Source organism: Mchenga conophoros, linkage group LG17 (genome assembly GCF_057382185.1).
Source record: "Mchenga conophoros isolate Kocher_MC1m ecotype Shallow Benthic linkage group LG17, M_conophoros_male_GT1.1, whole genome shotgun sequence".
NCBI lineage: Eukaryota > Metazoa > Chordata > Actinopteri > Cichliformes > Cichlidae > Mchenga > Mchenga conophoros.
The window spans coordinates 38,720,730-38,739,951 of record NC_140542.1 but is presented as its reverse complement, the minus strand read 5'-3'; the positions used below and the strand labels follow the sequence as shown (position 1 = coordinate 38,739,951).

The following is a 19,222-nucleotide window of genomic DNA, read 5'->3' as shown; positions in this document are numbered from 1 at the left end:
ATGTCTTGAAGCCAACGTAATAAGGGACTGGCCTTGCTATTTTAATCTCCAATCACAAGTGAGCGTCTGTTGTAGACAACTTATCAGAATCAGAATACTTTATTGAGCCCTAGGGAAAATAATTTTTTCGTTACAGTGCTCCATTATAAACAAACATTAACAGAGACAGACAATACACTAACTAAGAATAGCACAATATATACAGGAATATATATACATAAAAGTCACTTGTTAATAAATAGCTGAAAAAGGAAGAACATGTGCAAGAAGGGTGTAGCCGTTGCAGTAAACAGCGTGTTAAGTGGATGCGTTGTACAGGGAGCCAGAGGCAGGAATGATTTCCTGTGTCGTTCAGTGGTGCTTTTTGGTGATCTCAGTCTCTCACTGAACGTGCTCCTGTGACTGACCAGTAGGGATGGGTATCGTTTAGGTTTTATCCGATACCAGTACCAAACCGGTACTTTTGAAACGGTGCCGGTGCTTAAAGAATGAAGAACACACACTTTGTCCAAAAACCTCTCATGTTTAACTGTTTTCCACTTTTTCTTTGGTCATTTTAGCTTTTTTGGCCAGGGTGAAGGGAGTATTTGCCATCAAACAAGAAGACAGCCGCATGTAGCTATGATGATTTTTGCTAGTTCACCTTACCTGCATTAATGTAATAACGTGGTTAGCCTACTCAACGTAAATTACACATGAACAACATTAAGCTACTCACGCAGAGAAGAACGGCTGCTGCTGCATCATCATCCTCATCATTTCTGCTACACTGGCAGGGCTAGGGGCCAGGACTCTCCTCTTCGGGTTTTTGGGGGATGTTGCTAACTCCGGGTCCGATAACAGGCAACCCACCCGCAGTAGATGTGCTCGATGTGAGGTCTCGCAGCAAGCTATCAAATATGGCACATTTCTCGGCTTTTAAAAAAACGCTATGCGTCGCCAGGTGTTTCATCAGATTTGAGGAGTTACCTCCTTTGACAGTATCACAGTATCAGCTTAAAGCACTTGTTGCTGCTGAGTTTGCATCTTTTGCTGTGAAGTACAGCCAGACTTTGACCGCTTCGCCTTGGACATTTTTAATCTGTAGCTCTGCTCTAAAAGAACGTACGTACCTGGCCCCACCTACTACGCTTGCAAAGGTAAAATGATTGGCTAGAATCCAGAGTGTGTGACATCTCAGGGAAATAAAGCACCGAAATGTGCGCTGCTTTTCGGTCTGGTTACTACCGTTTATGTCAGAACCGGTGCCATCATGGCACCAGATACCGGTACCCATCCCTACTGACCAGCATGTCATGGAGTGGGTGGGAGGTGTTATCCAACATTGTCTTTATCTTGGACAACATCCGCCTCTCCGACACCACCTTGAGGGAGTCCAGCTCCATCCACAAAACATTGCTGGCCTTACGAATCAGTTTATCGAGTCTGTTGGCATCTGCGACCCTCAGCCTGCTCCCCCAGCATGCAACAGCATAGAGGATCGCACTGGCCACAACAGACTCATAGAAGATCCTGAGCATTTTCTTGCAGATGCTGAAGGACCTCAGTCGCCTCAAAAAATAGAGACGACTCTGGCCCTTCCTGTAAAGTGCTGTGGTGTTTTTAGCCCAGTCCAGTTTATTGTCAATGTGTACTCCAAGGTATTTATAGTCCTCCACAATGTCAACACTGACCCCCTGGATTGAAAAAGGGGTCAAGTGTTTCCTGGTCTTCCTGAAGTCCACGATCAGTTCCTTGGTCTTTGCCACGTTGAGCTGCAGATGATTCTGCTCACACCACGTGACAAAGGAGTCGACCACAGCCCGGTACTCTGTCTCATCATCCCTGCTGATGCATCCAACCACCGCAGAGTCATCAGGAAACTTCTGAAGATGGCAGGTCTCTGTGCAGTGGCTGAAGTCTGTGGTGTAGAGACAGTCCCCTATGCTGCTGATTATTATTATTATTATTATAATTCTCATCATCTTGAGCAAAAATGTGGTACCACCTAAACACCTTTAAAGCTATTTATCTGAAAGGAATTTCATAATGCAGAATCTTTTTTTCTTTCATGAAAGCCTGTATGTGATGTGAGTTATTATCAGGAAAAAGACTGAGGGGAGATGGCGTTCTTACAAGTTCTTACAGCTCTGAAATGCCACATCCTTATACAGGGAAGGGAGATATCCTCCTTTGGGTGGAGATTCAACTATGCTGCTATATTTCAGGGCACTGTCAGACTAATGTGGCCAAAAGAAGCTCTACTGTCCCCCCTCCCCTCCCCAGTGGCAGCGGCGCTGATGTGTTTTGATAGGAGGGCATGACTGAAATAGCCACGGACTTGTCTTGAGGGAGAAGTCTGAGGCCTGGCAGTGGTTAGGACAACTGTATGCTGGCATTAGTCATATTTAGGTGTGTGTGTGTGTGTGTGTGTGTGAAAACATTTGAAAAGCTCTTGTAAGAAATCATTGCCTTTTGTCTTATTAAAGTTTCAAATATACATATGTTTATGTACCGAAATCATTACCTAACTTGGGGTTTGCTGATGCTTTAACAATTATGCTTTGAAAAACAAAAACAGCTTTATCTTTGATCATTTTATCAGAAATATACATTTGGTAACTATATGAAGGAGGCCGAAGTCAGAAGGTCACGCTGTGGCACGAGCAGGATCACTTTAAGGGGTGTCCTCGATTCTCATGTCAGCATCTCATATGTGTAAAGATTTTTTGTCAGCAAATTAGACATTTCCCCCCGTGTCCTTACACCAATGATCTATGTTAATAGCTACTTTGTTGGCTCTGCAGCAGGGTCATTTGTAGCGCAGTCCTTGGTGGATGCTATTTGGAGCCTGGGGATGAGAAGCTTGAGTGCAGGCTGTTTATAGTGAAGCAGGGGATGAGCAATAATGGGACGCAGGAAGAGATGGACACAGACAGGTAATAAATAGCAACTCTGGTTCTAGCTAATGTTTCATTTTTTAACATTTAATATGTTGTAATTCTTCTTATCTCTGATGTTTAAGGAAACTTGAATAAATAAGGAAGGTTTTAATTAAGGATGAAATGCTGTGATGGCAGCAGTGTGAAAGAAATTTGTCTGTACCTATGACAGCATCATAAACCTAAAAGAATAAATACAACACTAAATATCGAGTAATAAAGAGAGTGCAGACATATAAGGCTGCATCACCACCATCCTCACATTCAGTTTTTGTTCATCTCTGCACCAACCGCTCGCACGCCGCTGTTTGGTTTCTGGCTCTGACCCACTTTATTTAGAGGTGTGTGACGTCACTCAGTGTGTGCGTGCATCAAAACTATCCACTTCCTAATATGCGTACGTGTGGAGTTGTGTGTTCATTGTGGATACATTGTTACTGCGAGCGTTGCACACGATGGCTGACAGCGCAGCCACCTGGCCTGTACAGTCAAGTTCTAATTTTAGCATTCACAAACTGGCACTGTCTCTTTGTCTTACACACACACACACACACACACACACACACACACACACACACACACACACACACACACACACAGAAGAGATTTACTCCTGGTGGTGATATCTGGAGGTTTTCATAGGCCGTGCCCCCACATGGCAGTTTCCTGTTTGTTCTCCAAGGTAATGAGACTGGGGGGGGGGGGACACTTCCACTGACACGATGTCGTCTCCCCTTCCCCTCTGACTTCTATCTCCATTTCGGAGGTAGTTGAGATGAAGATCAGAGAACTGGAAGATTAAATCCAGAGACTAGCAGAGAAGAAAGTAGGTGGAGAATATAGAATAAATTGCTTCCTTCCTTCCTCTGCAAGCAGAGATAAAATGGTTGTAAACAGGGAAGGCTGAATGATTTGAGAGCTTCCTCGTTTGTGCAAATATTTGTCTTTGGAATGAGCTGACATACTTTGTCATTAAATCCATTTGGCTTCATTTTTGAAGGTTAATTCTTAGTTTGTAACTACTGAATAGGAGCATGTGCTTTTCATTAGCACGTCTTTAGTTAACAGATATCTTTTCAGTCTGCAAGGCTGCAAAAACAGTACTTGAAATAAAATAGAAGCTGCATTCAGCTACATGTCTGCTTGAGATAATAGAGGTCTTTCTTTTTTGCCTGGGTATCATTGCTGGTACACTGGGAGGTCAGAGAAGGGTTTCTTTCTCTCACATGTCTTCTCTTCCTTCTCCCTCTCAGAGCCAGTAAGATGAATGAGTCACTCCAACAAAAGAGCCCTTTAAACCGCTTGTTTGCATTGCGCCGGTCGATCTCTGTTTCTTTACTGTGCGTCAGTCTGTCTGCATCCCATCTCCCTGCTCGCTGCTGTTTGTCTGCAGTTGTTTATTTTTCTGTGTGCTCGTTTCTGTGCCTGCCTGCCTTCGTCCTGTATCGCTAATTACTTGCCTGCCTGCCTGTCAGTGGATCCACATGCTTTTCCTCGTGCTTAGTCAACAGCATGACTCAATCGTTCAGCCCTAGTGGGTATTATGGAAAATAATCTAATTGCGATTTTTTGCCCCAATATTGCGATTGCGATGCGATATGCGATTATTTTTTAAGGTCTTTGTCTTCTGTATTATTAAACAAAGACAAGCAATACATCATATAGTATGGCCAATACTATATTACATTAATTTTAAACTGTTCTTTCTTGGAAGACAGACCTCTGTTATGATGACATGAGGTGATGCATGAATTGATGACTGACATTTTTATTTAACTTCTTCAATCACAACAGTATATTTGAACATACACAATAGTTTATTTTTAGCTTACAAACATCTGAGCATAAAGTGCTGACAAGGAACCCTGGTGTAAACATTAAAATGAAAGTCAGTACAATGTGCAGATTGCAGAAATATACATAAACAAAATCAGTGGCTTTACCACACTCAGTTTTTCGACATCTGTGAACTACTAGACAGTCATTCAATTAAAAAATAATATTAAATAAATAAAACTAATAAATAAAATATACACACATCTTACTGATCTCTGCAGTCAGTAACATTACACATAAAGTGCAAACATAATAGCAATTGTATAAACACACACACAAACACGCCTTTAAAGTTTAAAGGCGTGAAACTGGACGGTCTAGTTCTGATTAGCGTCACCGCTGTCTCGGTGGAGTTTAATAAACTCGGCCGTCTGCTTCTTGCTATCTAAAATATAACCAGACACTGGCGTAAATTCTCGACTGTCTCATACTTCTGTTTAATAAGTTTTCTGTTTGACGTTTAGTCAGCTGTGTGAAAACCAAGGAGGAACCCACCCGGGGGATTAATAAAGTTTTATTTTATCTAATCTAATAACTTTAATCTCAGCCAAACCGATTTACTCACGAACAAACAAAACACTGAAAAAAGCCCAACAATAACATTTTTAGGTTGTCTAAGTGACTTATATATCACGTTTAACCCGAGCAGCGAAACTCCGCGGTGATCTGAAAATGATGTGCCGGGAGTTGTGCCGTTCTCGGCCGCATCAGTAACCCTCGAGCTCCCGGCTAGCTGTCGAGCTGGTGGGTAGCAGACGCCTCTGAAAACGTCGAAGCACTTTTGCAAATATGGGATATCTTGATAAACCGAGCAGATATTTGATGTTTACAGCTACTTTCTCGCCTGAAAATATGTTAAAAGTTTATTTTGTGACCCAGAAAGATTAGTATGAGTAATTTTAAAACTTAGTAGCGGCCGCCATTGCTGGAAACTGGAGTTTGGCTGGGCCGCGCTATGAATTCTGGGATATGGTAGTAATTTGGACAGCCTTCGGCGCGTCGCTGTGACGTAATCGGTCTACAAATGCGGCCTCAGGAGGATGCAGCCCATGAATTTGGACATGTCCAGAGTATAATCGCAGCCTTTGCGGTTAGAAAATTGCACTTGATCATGTCGCGATATTATCGCAAATGCGATATATCGTTCAGCCCTAATACCCACAACAACTCAACACACCATCTTCCCGTCGCAGTTGTCCCCTGCCACTCTCCCACCTGAGCGCGCTCCGACATGCACGGCACACACCAGCTTATCATTTCCAAACATGTTGTTTTATCCAAGCAAAAGACGTCGAACACGTTTTAAAAATGAGTTTAAGATATTTATTCCATGTCTAAATGAAATGAGCTCCCATTTTTTTCCTTCTTTATCATTCAACACCTCTGCTGTTAAATCTCAGTGGTGTATTATCTTCCTTTCTGATTACTATGCACAGCAGCACAGGTCTCGCATTCAGAGTCTGGAGTGGCCTGGCATGGTCTCTACTGCTGTAGCTGGCAGCATTAGCTGTGTATGTGTGTGTGTTTTTCTGGTTGGCGAGCAGATTGAGCCTCTTTGTCTCTTCCCCATTTGGAGCAGCTTGTTAACGGCCTCTGAGCTGCTGCTGCAGAAGCAGAGCTGTTCTCCACATGTATGTTGGCCCATGGCTACATGCAGGAGTTTTATTTTTATCCATGTGCGATTTGGAGTTTGTTTCCAGAGCATTGTTTAATGTTTTGGTTCCTTTGTTTCTTATATAGCTAGGGCTAATGCAATAGATCCCAGATGTGTAAGGCGTCAGGAAATAACGCAGTAGGTGCTGTACACGGACTTGGTTTGCTTTAGTTTCCTGCTGACAGTAGTCGATGAAATTGTAGTGAAATAAAAAAGCAGAATAGCACACATTTTTAAAAAACGGGTGGAATATCCACCAAACATGGATCATAAAGATGGATCGGTGCATCTTGCACCCCTCTGCATCTGTTTTTTTTGTATTCTTGAGGCTCCGTAATTGCACAACTGCAGCTGTGCCCCTCATTTCCTAATTTGCCTTTTCTACCTGACAACACATCAGGTATACAAGACGGGTATTTTTCTCAGAGGTGTTTTGGTTTGTGTCGATGTGCTCTGTTTGTCTACCTGCAAAAATTCCACATGAGCACTGAGCAAGTAATATACAATCTTCAGGTTAATCGTCATGGCAACAGCATGTAATGAGCTCTTTTGCACATGTGCTCAGTTTAATAATTGCAGTTGTTCAAGGTGATGGTTTGTTTTTATGGAAGACTGTTAGTGACAAACACTCGATTGAGGCTGCAGGGTAGATCTCACAGAGATGTGATAACACCATCTCTTGTTCAGCTTCCTCCTCCTCCAAGGTTGGCCTGAGCCACACATTTTTAACAAATCAACATTATTTGAATTCCATAGAAATTAGTACAGAGACCCACAGTCTTCTAGGGAAAAAAATGTGGTGTGCTGTTGCTCTTCAAGTGCCTTGTAGTTTTTTAGATTTGGCAGTGTCCTGTCCTGTTTGGCTTCATGTCCTTTGGCTTTTCCTGAAATTGCATTACTGTGTCTTGAGAAGAGACCACTAATTACGTTAGCACATCCTTCTGAACGGAAGCCATCAAGTCATTAAATAGTATGCACCACAAACCCTGTTATTTCCCTCTCTGTTAATGAACTCCTGCCACACACATTCATGCATTCATGTCATGGTGCAGGTCCTGCACTGGTCCTAACAAGGAATAATCATTTATTGGGTTATTTAAAAATACAAACGTTTGGCGGAGTCGTGTGTGAATACAAATATCTGTTCTGATGTATTTTTATGTGTGCGTATTTCAATGCTAAACATTGTAATGACCTCCAATAAAACGACATTTTCCTTGTTCATTATACTGTGTTATTGTCCTTTTCTTGCACTCTTTAATTATTGGGAGTGCTGTTTTATAGTAGATGGACATGAAATAAAAATAAGCTTCATAAAAGCAATAAGAGGTAATTCCCATAAAACAAAATAGTCCTGCAGGGTTGAACTCATTTAAGGTAATGTGCGCTGAAAGAGCCAAACAACACACATACATGTGCATTTTCTTAGTACAGCTGTGAATATGTCAGCTGCTGCTTCAGGGAAGTAGTAGAAACAAACCCCAAAATAGAAGTAAAGGGGTATTTATTTAAGCTGTCAAATCTGAAACAAGTAAGATGTCAAGAAAGAACTGGATTTCTGACATTTTGGTTCACTTTGAAAACCATCACGGCCCAGAATCTTCCTGCTGGCCTTAACTGAGCCTCACGAGAGGAAACATATAAAAGTAAACGACTTTTATGCTTCCAACTGGATTTTTGTATTTTCAGTCAAAGCAACTCTTTAGCTAATGCTACAGCGACACTAGGAAAACACCGACCGGAGACTGTGCGATGAACAAAATTGTGACACGAACGATCGTGTTGCCTTTGAAAATGAGATCGGGTTCATCGCTCTTTGAAGCAGCTTTGGTGCATTCAGATTGTGATTTAACCCTTTCATGCATGGATTTTTACAACCTCAATCAGGATTTTTATTCATCTTTAGGCATAAAAAAAGATTTTTGAACTTCATTCTTTTTAAAACATGTACTTTTCAAAGAGTTTTTTTTACATGTCCACTTAGTCAGTCCACTGGCTGACCAGTGGGTGGCAGGTATGGAGTGGTTTGAGCAAGTATACCATCAAGACTGACACAAATAAAAGAAAACAGCCTTTGAATAGCTGTCCACTGTGGTGACCGCTGCGCGTGAAGGGGTTAAACATTTAGTCTGCTGTCGATCTGTTAGTTTGGGATCGAATGGGGTCAAGTTGATAATAATAACATGTGTGATGGGACGGCGATTAACTGGTAAACTGGCAGTCGCAAATTTGTTGCCATCTATGTTCTCAGAAAAATTCACGTTTACCTCAGATTTCAAACAGCAGTTTGTCTATAAAGATTCATGTAGTTGCTGCAGGTTGGTGATTTAACTGAATGATGATAAAGGTGCTCGACAATCTTATTATTATTTTTTTTAAAATAGCCACAACACAAACATTTAGCACCCAGCTGTCACGTCCCCCATCAAAAACGCAAAGATGAGTCATGCTCGTTGCTGCAGACTGACTCAGGTTACATGAGTCTGCAGTCATTTGCAAACCGGTCTGTCTGCAAGCGTTTGCAGTCAGTTCACATCAGGCCGTGATCGTTTGGAGACAGGTTGCCTCCCACCTGGTGACCTGTGCAGTTACTGTGGGATCAGGTTGGTTGGTTGTGTTGCATGATCAGTCTGTTGGAGACCAGTTGGTTGTTGCAACTATTTGCAGTACTTTAAGGTTTGGCACCAAAAAAACTTTCTGCATCAGTGGGTCCACTGATTATTATTTATTTATTCATTTTATTCCCATTTATGTTTGTTTACTTGCTTACTTATTCATTGGTTTCCTAGTTGCAACCTCATTAAAACTAGGAAAACTCCACCCCAGTGTGAGCGAGCCATAAGTCAAACTGTTCAAAGATTAATCGGACAGGACGATATCAGACTAAAATAAATGTCTGTGCCTTGGTAGCCCAGCTGTTGAAGGAACAATTTAAGCTCCTTCCATCCGTTATACTAAAGGCTGAGAGAGAGCACGCTGTGTCCTCATCTGGAAGCCTCCCACAGATGGTTCACTGAGATCAGGAGGGGAAACTGGTCTGGGAAAGCCAGAGATTGAAAGAAGAGATTGCAGTTTGGCATCGCGAAATGAAGTCGTCTGTACTTTGAAAGGGAAAGGGGTAAAGCTCGACATCAGTTGAGGGGAGGAGCTGTCTGTGTATGTGTGCAAACGACACATACGTATGTACTCACAGGGACACACAAACAGCATGATGGCTTCCACAGTCGCCCTGCTGAAGTACATGAAAGTAATAATACTTGTTGTGTTTTGGTACTTTGTCGCTTCGCTGAAGGCCATCGATGGCTGTTTGTTTAAGGTCTGTAACGTGTTAGACGGGTGATGCATTACCATAAGATGAAAGGATAAGAAAGCGTTAAAAGAAAAACGGAAACCTTCCTGCTCTTCATCCACGACCTCAGTGACCTCACTGATTCAAAGCCGATGTTTTCATATGAAAGAGTACTCATCGTGTGCCTCATGTAGCCACGCAAAGTGGAAATAAGATTTCTGACCTTACCTAAACTCTTATTTTTGACCTTGCCTTTATAGAAACGAGCACTTCTTTCCAACACCTGATCTACTCGTGTCCGTCAGAATTCATGACGCTCTTGGCATCATGAATATTCTGCAGTGGCGTGTGTGTGTGTGTGTGTGTGTGTGTGTCTACCTTTTCGTATATAAAGACAGATCATGTCCTTACGTGCAACATATGAAACTGCCTTTAGTCTTTCTGTATGTGTGCTGGTGCTGATTATAAGCAGCGGGATATTTATTTGAACCTTGACAGTCACCATTAATAGGATGCAAGGCTGAATATGTTGGCAGAATCAATGGGAGAGTATTTCTGGGCGAGAGCGTCTGTGTCCTGGAGGCCTTCTCGGATTGATTTCTCGTTCTGATGCAAAATTAGTCGAGTGGAGAAATGAAATAAAAACATGGAAAAAATGTAAACAAGCTGCAGGTACTCTCCTTTTTTCCCTGTGGGTCTGCTGTAGTAGTCTGCTAAGCTTCGGTGTGGTTTCCTGTTATCCAGCTTATGACACTTCTTAGGTGAGCAGAGGACTGTAGACGCTCTTAATTTTTAGCAGGAGACTACAATGATGATATTTGTCTTTTATTCATGAGTAGGGTCACTGGTGTTGAATTTGAGTACCAGAACACATCAAGGACGGGAGCATGATACCGTTTTGTGTGTGTGTGAAGTAGCATCAAGTTTCTGGTTGGAGACTTGTGTGTAACTGCATGTGGTATGAGGAGAAAAAATAGGTTGGTCCTTAGATTATGTGATGAGATCGCAACCACACAAAGAGGAGGAAGTATGAGAGTAAGGGAAACGTTGGAGAAGAAATGGAGGACAACTGGGCCTTCATTTGGGGTAAGAAAGAGGTGCGAGCATTTGAGTTTGTTTAGCCTAATGTAACTAAACATGACTCATTTCATAGACAGGAGGACTAAGCTGGGACTAGGAGAAGATTACATATTTAATTTTTAGAACTTGAAGCTGGACTAATGTGCTGGTCAACTGGCAGAGTCGTTTTTGTAGAGTAATTCCTGAACAAACAGGATACTTTGTGCTTAAATTGGTAAAACAGGAGAAAGTCCAGAAGTTTCATGTGAACAATGTCTGCATTTCTTGTTTTTCACCTTTTGTCCCGCAGCTGTACCAAGTCCACGGAGTAAATGCGTTTTGTTTTAAGGCATGAACTCGCCCGAGCTTCCTCGAGGCCTAAACACACCAGCGCTGTAATCATTTGTGTTGTGTTTCAATGAGCGGCTCCAGTAGAGCTTCAGGAGATGTGAGGTGATGTGTAGGTGAGATTATGACTGTAGAAGGCTGGTTTGGTATGACCCCTGAATTACTGAGTAATTACCAACTCCAGTAACTTTATGGCTGATTTTGTTCTCACCTTGTGAGTTTGTCTGCTTGATTTGATGTTTATTTGTCTGCGAGCATTTTGAGCTAGTAATCACATTCCTGTTCGGTGCATTAAAAGTCAGCAGTTTCTCAGCGGCTGCTTTCTTGATGTTCGCTGTGCTCAGAAAACTTTGTTTTCATCCTTTTTTTTGACCTCGCATTGATGCAACTAGTCACTAAATAACACATAAAACATTTTCTTTAATTTCCTGGGTGATGGATGAGTCGTTCACTGAGCCTTTAACCCACGAAACCGTCAACTTCTAGTCACGTCTTTGTGTCTGCATAGAATAATTCACCTTTTTCTCTTTTCAGGATTGAAAAAACGTACCAGGAAGGCCTTTGGGATACGGAAGAAAGAGAAGGACAATGATTCCGCGTAAGTCCTCTGTTGTGTTGTTTGATCCACGCACAGAGCTTATTAGTGCTTCACTATGATGCTGTGAAGTGGAGCTACAGGCTGACTGAACACTCGGGGGGGGATGATATGTGACAGTAGGTTATGCATATTTATGGCAGAAGAATGAAGGGATTGTGGTCAGGAAGAACAATTACAGGATTAATATTAAGTGTGGTTCATGTCAAATACATGAAATGCTAGACAGCAGCTTCCTGTAATCATCTACGGCTCAAGGGTCTTCCAGCCAATTACGAGTCACTGCTGAATAGACTTTATAGACCACTTTATTGTATGTCATGTGTTATTTAGGATCTCTAAAATAATAAACCAGCTTACAATACTTGTTGCTTGTTTTTTGTGTAAGATAAAGGGAAGAAATGTTCTGCATTTATGTAACTACGACAGTCATAATACAGGAAACTGCTGCCTTTGGCGTTTGTTTAGTCAATCTTTGAATTTTTGTAGCCATGTTCTAATCCTACACAAAACAGTTGAAGTGTTATGAACCTGCATGTCTGTGGAAGTGTGATCATGTGAAAACTGGATTAATCAGAAAAAGACTCACTTAAATGAAGAAGTTGTGTCTTAAGTAACATTTTCCTTTCTTTTGGTTTGCACAGGGGGTCTCCAGACAGAGATGGTGTAAGTAACAGAAACGATCTAGTACATAAACAGTTTTATGTATTTATTAATTGGGGTTTATGTAAGCCTGTGTCATCAGAGAAATTTGTGAGGCACATTGTTTTTGTGTTTTTTCTTTTTCTGTTCTTTTCACCTGACAGGAACCTCGAGAGGTTGAATCGGTACTGAGCTCAGCTTTTTAGACTAGACCACACTCTAGAGAAGTGTAGTGTGTAGAGCTTAGACTGGTCATAGACGTCGCAGTATGTTCTTTAACTCATCAGCCTGATGCAAGTGCAGCTGTTTCAGCTATCTGTTCTTTAGCGCACTCTCTGAGGAAGCTTTGTGGGGGTGTGGGGGGGCGTTAGGGGAACAACACCAAGTCATGTTCAGCTCCATCAACTAACATTAAAAAAAACCCAAAAAACAGCCAATTTGATGACTTGAAGAGCCGCTAACGTAACAGAGTAGCCTCAGAGTAAAAGCTTTGTGACTTAAATCTGGAGGTTCAAGGTGTTTGGGGGAGATTAGCTGAGACGTAGTTCCTCTGTGTAGGTGTGTAATGCAGTTGCAGGTATGTTGTATCGTGTTTTGTTAGGTGAGATTTTAGTCAAACTGTTTCTGTCTTCTCGCTCTCAGAAGAAGACGAACGGGGCCCCGAATGGCTTCTATGGAGATATCGACTGGGACAGATACGTAAGTAAAAACGCTGCTTTGTAGGTCCAAGCTGACTTTCAAGACTGTTTGTTGGTTTCACTTTCATGTCGTGACTCTTCTGTGTTGATCTGTGGTTTTATAAAACAGATCAACAGCTTCACAGATATGTTAATTGTTTGTAGATGGTCCCGTCAGGTCAGCGGGTTTACGTGTGTAGCTTACACGGTGGGTGTGGGTTGCATGTGTGGAGTTTTTTACTTTGCAGGAACAGCTGCTGTTTGTCACTATCATTCAGACTCATTGTGTCTTTCAGAACTCTCCTGAGGTGGATGATGAAGGCTACAGTATCAGACCTGAAGATGAATTAGAAGAGGAAGATATCCTCAGCACAGTTTTTAATACGTGGCAGTTTCTGTCAAGTTACTTGGCAAGAACTGGATTGCTTCATTGTTTGTGTCGCATTTGCTGCACACTGTTGGGTCAGTTTTTGTCGTGCATGTGATGGAAGACAAACGTGACGTGGCTCACAGAACAGATCAATATGATTAGTGTTTTACTGAGAAATGGCATACAGATAATAAAATGGCTCAAGTTCTTTAAAAAGGTGTTTAGGCCCCAGATTTAAGATACAGAAAAGTCTTCATTTTTATTATGTGGCTAATAAAAAAGTAATTAAAAACAAATTTATAAAGTGGGTCAGAAAAGAACATTTCTAAGTGTCTGTGAATGTGTCTTAAACAGGACGATGTCACAGAAAACAGACTTTTGTAAAGAAGAAACGATTTAAGTACCGACACACAAAGTTTCACTGAGGAATGTGGTTCCCGGGTTTCTCATCAACCTTAAGATGAAATGTAAACGTTTGTTTTCCTTGACATTTTTCCTTCACTTGCCCCCAAAAAGTCTCACTTCTTCTCCTCCGACGAGTCCGAGGAAGAAGAGGACCACAGGAAAAAATTCAAGATCAAGATCAAGCCTCTGCCGCCTGATCGTGTTGTGGAGGCACCCTCAGTCGATGAGCTCAAAGCCTCCATAGGCAACATAGCTCTGTCCCCATCTCCCATGGTGAGTAGATCTGGTTTCCCTGGTCCGTCTCTGCTAGCTTTAAGTTAGCCGTGCATGCATGCATGCATCATTTCTGTTGCTCTTCTTTTTTGTGGTTTTAACTGTGCATAAATGTAGCCGTTGCTCACGTATCGTCTTTTCTACTGTGTGTGGTACTATATGTTGAGCTGCTACGGTTTCTCTACAATATAAAGCTGCTTTAACCAGTATTGCTCAAAAGGGACATAAGGACACCACGAGGAGGACTGAAATCACAATTCATTCCTCTGTTATGATTGATAAAAGACCTCTAATTTCATATAATTGATTTCAAGTGTTGGCGATATAGTCTTGGTCAGACTTGGTCATAGTCGCTGACTTCAGTGTTTGAGTAACTCGAGGCAGATGTCCTACCGCAACAGAAACCATCTAAGCACCGCTGCAAAATAGCAGGGTGTGAAGCTCTTATTTGAAGCGATGCAGCTCAGTTGACGAGTCCAAATTCTAACCAGCGTCCTCTTCAGACAGCCCATAATTAGCGACATCCCTGCCACTCTAGCTGGGACCCATAACTTGAGTGTTTTCCAGTGAGGAGAGCTGGCTTAAGTATCTATCTTGAATTATTCAGGTAGGAAAGTGGGCACCTGTGTGTCAGTCTGCTGTGGTCATTTGAGCCTCTGGGCCTTAATAATTGAGTCCAACTTCAGTGTGCTCACCCACTGACTGTTAACCTGATCACGTGTGAATGATTTTTCACGCTGGTCACGTCTGTGTGAACGTGTATGAAGAGCTAATGCATGAAGGAGGCCTGTGTTTTTGGAAGGTTGCACACCTACATTTCTTACCCTTTCTCAGTTTTTGATCATTTTCAAAGGACTATTATTTCAGTGTGACAAGCTCGATTTATAAGGCTTTGAACACTAATACTTGACATCGTATTGTGTGTTGTTTATCTTCTACTCCTAAATAAGATAAATGTTAAGTGTAGGGCTGCCACAAACGATTATTTTGATAGTCGACTAGTCACCGATTATTTTTGCGATTAGTCGACTAATCAGATCATCATCCATCGGACATAAAACGTACAGCTTATTGCACCAGCAGCATCTGCTCTTATATAACTATCATTAGCTTACAGCTTTAAGTGTTTAAGGTCTGTGCTAACTAAAAATAAAGACAAGATGATAGTTTATTCAATTTTAATGAAATTTGCAGATTGTTTCGGTGAAGTTTAATAAACTCCTTGCTATCTAAACTATAACAGGACACCGGAGTATATTCTGGAGCATCTCACACTTCTGATAATCAGCTGTCTGCTTGATGTTTATTCAGCTGTGTAAAAACTATAACTTTAATCTCAGACAAACCGATTTACTCAGGAACAAATAAAATACTGAAAAAAGCCAAACAATAACATTTTAAGTTATCTAAGTGACTTATATATCATGTTTAACCTGAGAAGCGAAAGACAGCGGTGGGTTTGAAAACGATTTGCCGGGAGTCCGGTGTTCTCACGGCTCTAGTGAGCCTAGCCCCCGGCTAGCTATCAAGCTAGTGGGTAACAGACGTCTCCGAAAACGTCGGAGCGCTTTTGAAAACATGTGGTGTCTTGATAAACTGAGCAGATATTTGAGGTTTACACAGCTACATTCTCGCCTGAAAATGTGTTAAATGTTTATTCTGTGACCCAGAAAGAATAATAAGAGTAATATTAAAACTAACTAGCTGCCGCCATTGTTATAAACTGCGCTGGGCCGCGCTATGAATTCTGGGACACAGCTTCTTCTTCTTCGGGGTTTAACGGCAGCTGGCATCCTTGTACATGCAGTGCTGCCATCTTCTGTTTCAGTCCGTTATTACACTCTTAAATCCTGCTACTTATTCCTGCGTCTTTTGTGATCTTACAAAGCTTCAAACGACGCGTCGACTATTAAATCAGTCGTCGACGATTTTGATAGTCGACTAATCGTGGCAGCCCTAGTTAAGTGCGGCTCTAACTGTATGACATATTTGAGAGTGTTGGATGTTGAGGTGTTGCTCTTCATTTTGGTTCAAATCTGCATGACGTTTAACTGCCCAGCGCTTTTTCTTCATACATGCACACAGTTATTTTATGGCTATGGGTAAAATAATTTTTTTAAAAAGGAATATAGGCCACATGCTAACTGAAAGACTAAACCCTGACTGTTGCATGTATGTGTTTGTTGTTTCTGTAACCTCATTTGGTTGATGTATAAATGGGACTGAATCCAGGGAAAACCGCTAACACCATCCCGGCTGCATGTGCCCGTGTCTGTGGGTTTAGATGACTGCCTGCGTTGTAAAAGAGACTCTGCTATGCCAGTGTTGATGTACCATTCCTCCTTTTTAATTTTTCTAATTCTCTCCCTGTGCTGTCTTGATTTTGCTTTCTCTCTCATCTCATTGTTCTTTGCTGCCTCAAATGATGCTAAACTCTGTAGAAGAGTCCGGTAAGCCTTTGCTTTGTACCCCTCCACCCCCTTAACCTTTTCATCTGTCTTGGCATTTACTACCTGCTGAAAATAGGCTAGCTACATTTAAAGCGAAATATTTATAGGGCCGGTGGCTGTTTTGTGATTTCTCTGTGGCTGTAGCCACTCGTCATCGCGGTGCCAGGTTATTCTCAGCGTTTTCACGCCTCATGCACAATGATGTGGCTGCCAAAGTATTTGGACTATGTGAGCCCTCGTCTTTCAGGGTGTTTCTGCTGGCTAAGATTTCTTAAATCTGGTTTTAATGAGTTTTTGAGTGTTAAGCGCCCTCAGTCCAAACAACTAGGTTGAAAACAGTAGAGGCCAGCAAAAGGTCAAGGATGGAGTGAAAATGTTTGAGCTTAAATAAGAGATCTCACATGACATTTGATATCTTTGACATCTTACTTTTTAATATTTTGGGCAGAAACAAAGAATGTGTCCTACTCGAGCACCAAAAGCAAAGAAGCAATGTTTTCTTTTTGATTCTTTTCGTATTTCAAATAGAAAACGACATCGTATCTTTAAAGGCTAAAAGGTCATAACGTGAGAGTCGAAGAGCTTCCTGCTGTGCTTCCTGTTTACATACAGCAAAGCAGCAGTGATTGGTTATGACAAGCAATACAGAGCTTTGTCCTTCACCGGTGTATCCAATCAGAGGTCTCCTTTCTAGGAGCATTTCCCACCCACTGTTGCATCACTTTAATCACTCACGGCTCACTGCACAACTGGATCAGGCAAAAGAGTGAGCGATGGAGGGAGAGATGGCTGATGCGAGGTGGACATGACACAGACAGATGGAGAGATTTCAGTTCAAATTAAAGATGCCAAGGGGGCAGATGGAGTCTACAAGGGAGAATAAAAGGAAACTCTAAAGGATTAGTTGGCAAAAGGGTGGTGTTTGCAGGAAAGTGATTAGAATAAAGATGGATGAAAAGTGAGCCCATTTGAGATTCTAGAGCGACTACATTTTGTTCTTGAACACTAACCTAGAGTTGGGGAAAAAAAGTGAGAATGACTTATTTAAACTCTTATCTGTTTGACATCACACACACAGCTGTTCGAGCTTATTTAAAATAAAAATCTGAGACAGATGAGCTCGTTTTTTTATGACTGGGTAACAACCACATCCTCAAATTCAGCCAACCAGGCCAAAAATACTTCTCATCCTGATGTATATGATGTCTCCTTTACTGATTTGTCACTCTCTGATCAGGTATCTCTTCTCTCTTCCTTTTTGCTGGTCACAGAGACGTAGCCCGGTAAGTGGCTTCTTCTTCCTTTTCCCTGGGGTTAGACTAAATGTACCATAGCATGTGCCACATGTCCACTTATTCCTTTTCTCCTTGTCCTTGGGGTCAGTTGAATAAGGGAAAATATGTAAGGGTCAGCAGTTAAAACAGTCAATCAATATGTTTAAAAATTTCATTAACATTAAAAATATTTTTAGCTTTTTAAGATCAGCGATATACTTGTGTACTTCTTTTGGGTATTTCTTTGCCTTGAATGGCTTCATGCTTGGTCTCTGCTGGGGACACAATTTACACTTTGGACAGCTTGGACCCTTTGATGTCTTACTTCAGTCACTCCCCATCGTGTCTTCTCATCTGCTCTCCTCCCTGCCTTCTTCTCTCTCCTTATCTGCCTTTTGTTGGCCTCTCACATCCTGCTTGTGGTGAATTCATACACATGCTCTCTTAGACTTTGGTGTTTGGGATCACAGCCGAGAAGGCAGTAATGTTTGTGCTGTTGCCTCCCCATCATCAACACTGGTCTCTTTTTTTTGTACGCCTATCGCATTTTATCACGTGGCTTCTTACAGCTTCAAAGGACGTTTGGAAAACCTTTAAAGACGCCATAAACCACTGCAAGCAGATTTAGATTACCAGTATCCCACTTTCAGACAGATTTGATGTTCACAGCATGATTGTTGTAGCAGCTTTGCATCCCTTCATTTTTTCTGTCTCGCTTAAGGCAGTTTTCTCTACCTATTACCGTTGGGCGATTGGACGAATTTATCGACCACAGCGATAGGCTGAGCGTTTTACAAGAGCGATTTATTTATGTATTTGCCCATGAGTAAGTTAGTTTCAACCAACAAAGTCATGTTTGAGTCTTTGCTGGCGCAGTACGTCTGCACGAGCGGCACACCTCTTTGGTTATATCCTCAGGTTTACCTCTTTCACCCGGTTTAAAGCCAAAGAAATCCCAAATTGGTGACTTTGTATTTTACTTTTTGGCAACTAGTTCCTCCATGTTTGGACTTACTGTGTTCTAAGCACGCAAATCAGTCCGTGCATGATTACATTGCTCCGCCCATCAAAAAGTCACCTGCCCGAATATATCGGCCATCGTCATTTATTGGACTGATGAATGTCGGTTAGAAAAATGTGACAAATCGCCCAAAGTGGGGAATGCGTGCAAGTCATGCCCGCAAGTCATGCCCGCTCATGTGAAGTGTAACTGAGTGCAGTCTGATCAGATTTAGTCGCAGTTCAGCCTCCGACCTTCAACAGCCGTTGTCTTTGCTCTGTCCAAACACACTGGGAAGTTTCAGAAAGAAAAGAATAAAAGAGCTAAGATCATCTTTTTTGGTTTTATTAGAAATCCTCACACATGGATGGAAGAATGTTGGATCCAAATATGAGAACAATTTGAGGTTTCCTGTCTTTGACTTTTTAC

The 19,222-nt window shown here is 41.8% G+C and overlaps 1 protein-coding gene across 4 annotated transcripts in view; it reads left to right on the top strand.

The window, feature by feature from the left end:
- Nucleotides 1–19,222, top strand: part of sgip1a (SH3GL interacting endocytic adaptor 1a) — an 80,497-nt gene that overhangs the window by 39,470 nt on the left and 21,805 nt on the right. For all 4 annotated transcript variants that reach the window (XM_085252976.1, XM_085252977.1, XM_085252979.1 and 1 more), the window contains 7 exons: nt 11,642–11,705; nt 12,347–12,368; nt 12,509–12,529; nt 12,987–13,043; nt 13,318–13,381; nt 13,894–14,069; nt 17,791–17,802. In XM_085252976.1, coding sequence (XP_085109102.1) covers nt 11,642–11,705; nt 12,347–12,368; nt 12,509–12,529; nt 12,987–13,043; nt 13,318–13,381; nt 13,894–14,069; nt 17,791–17,802 — 416 coding nt within the window. The remainder of the gene's footprint in view (nt 1–11,641; nt 11,706–12,346; nt 12,369–12,508; nt 12,530–12,986; nt 13,044–13,317; nt 13,382–13,893; nt 14,070–17,790; nt 17,803–19,222) is intronic.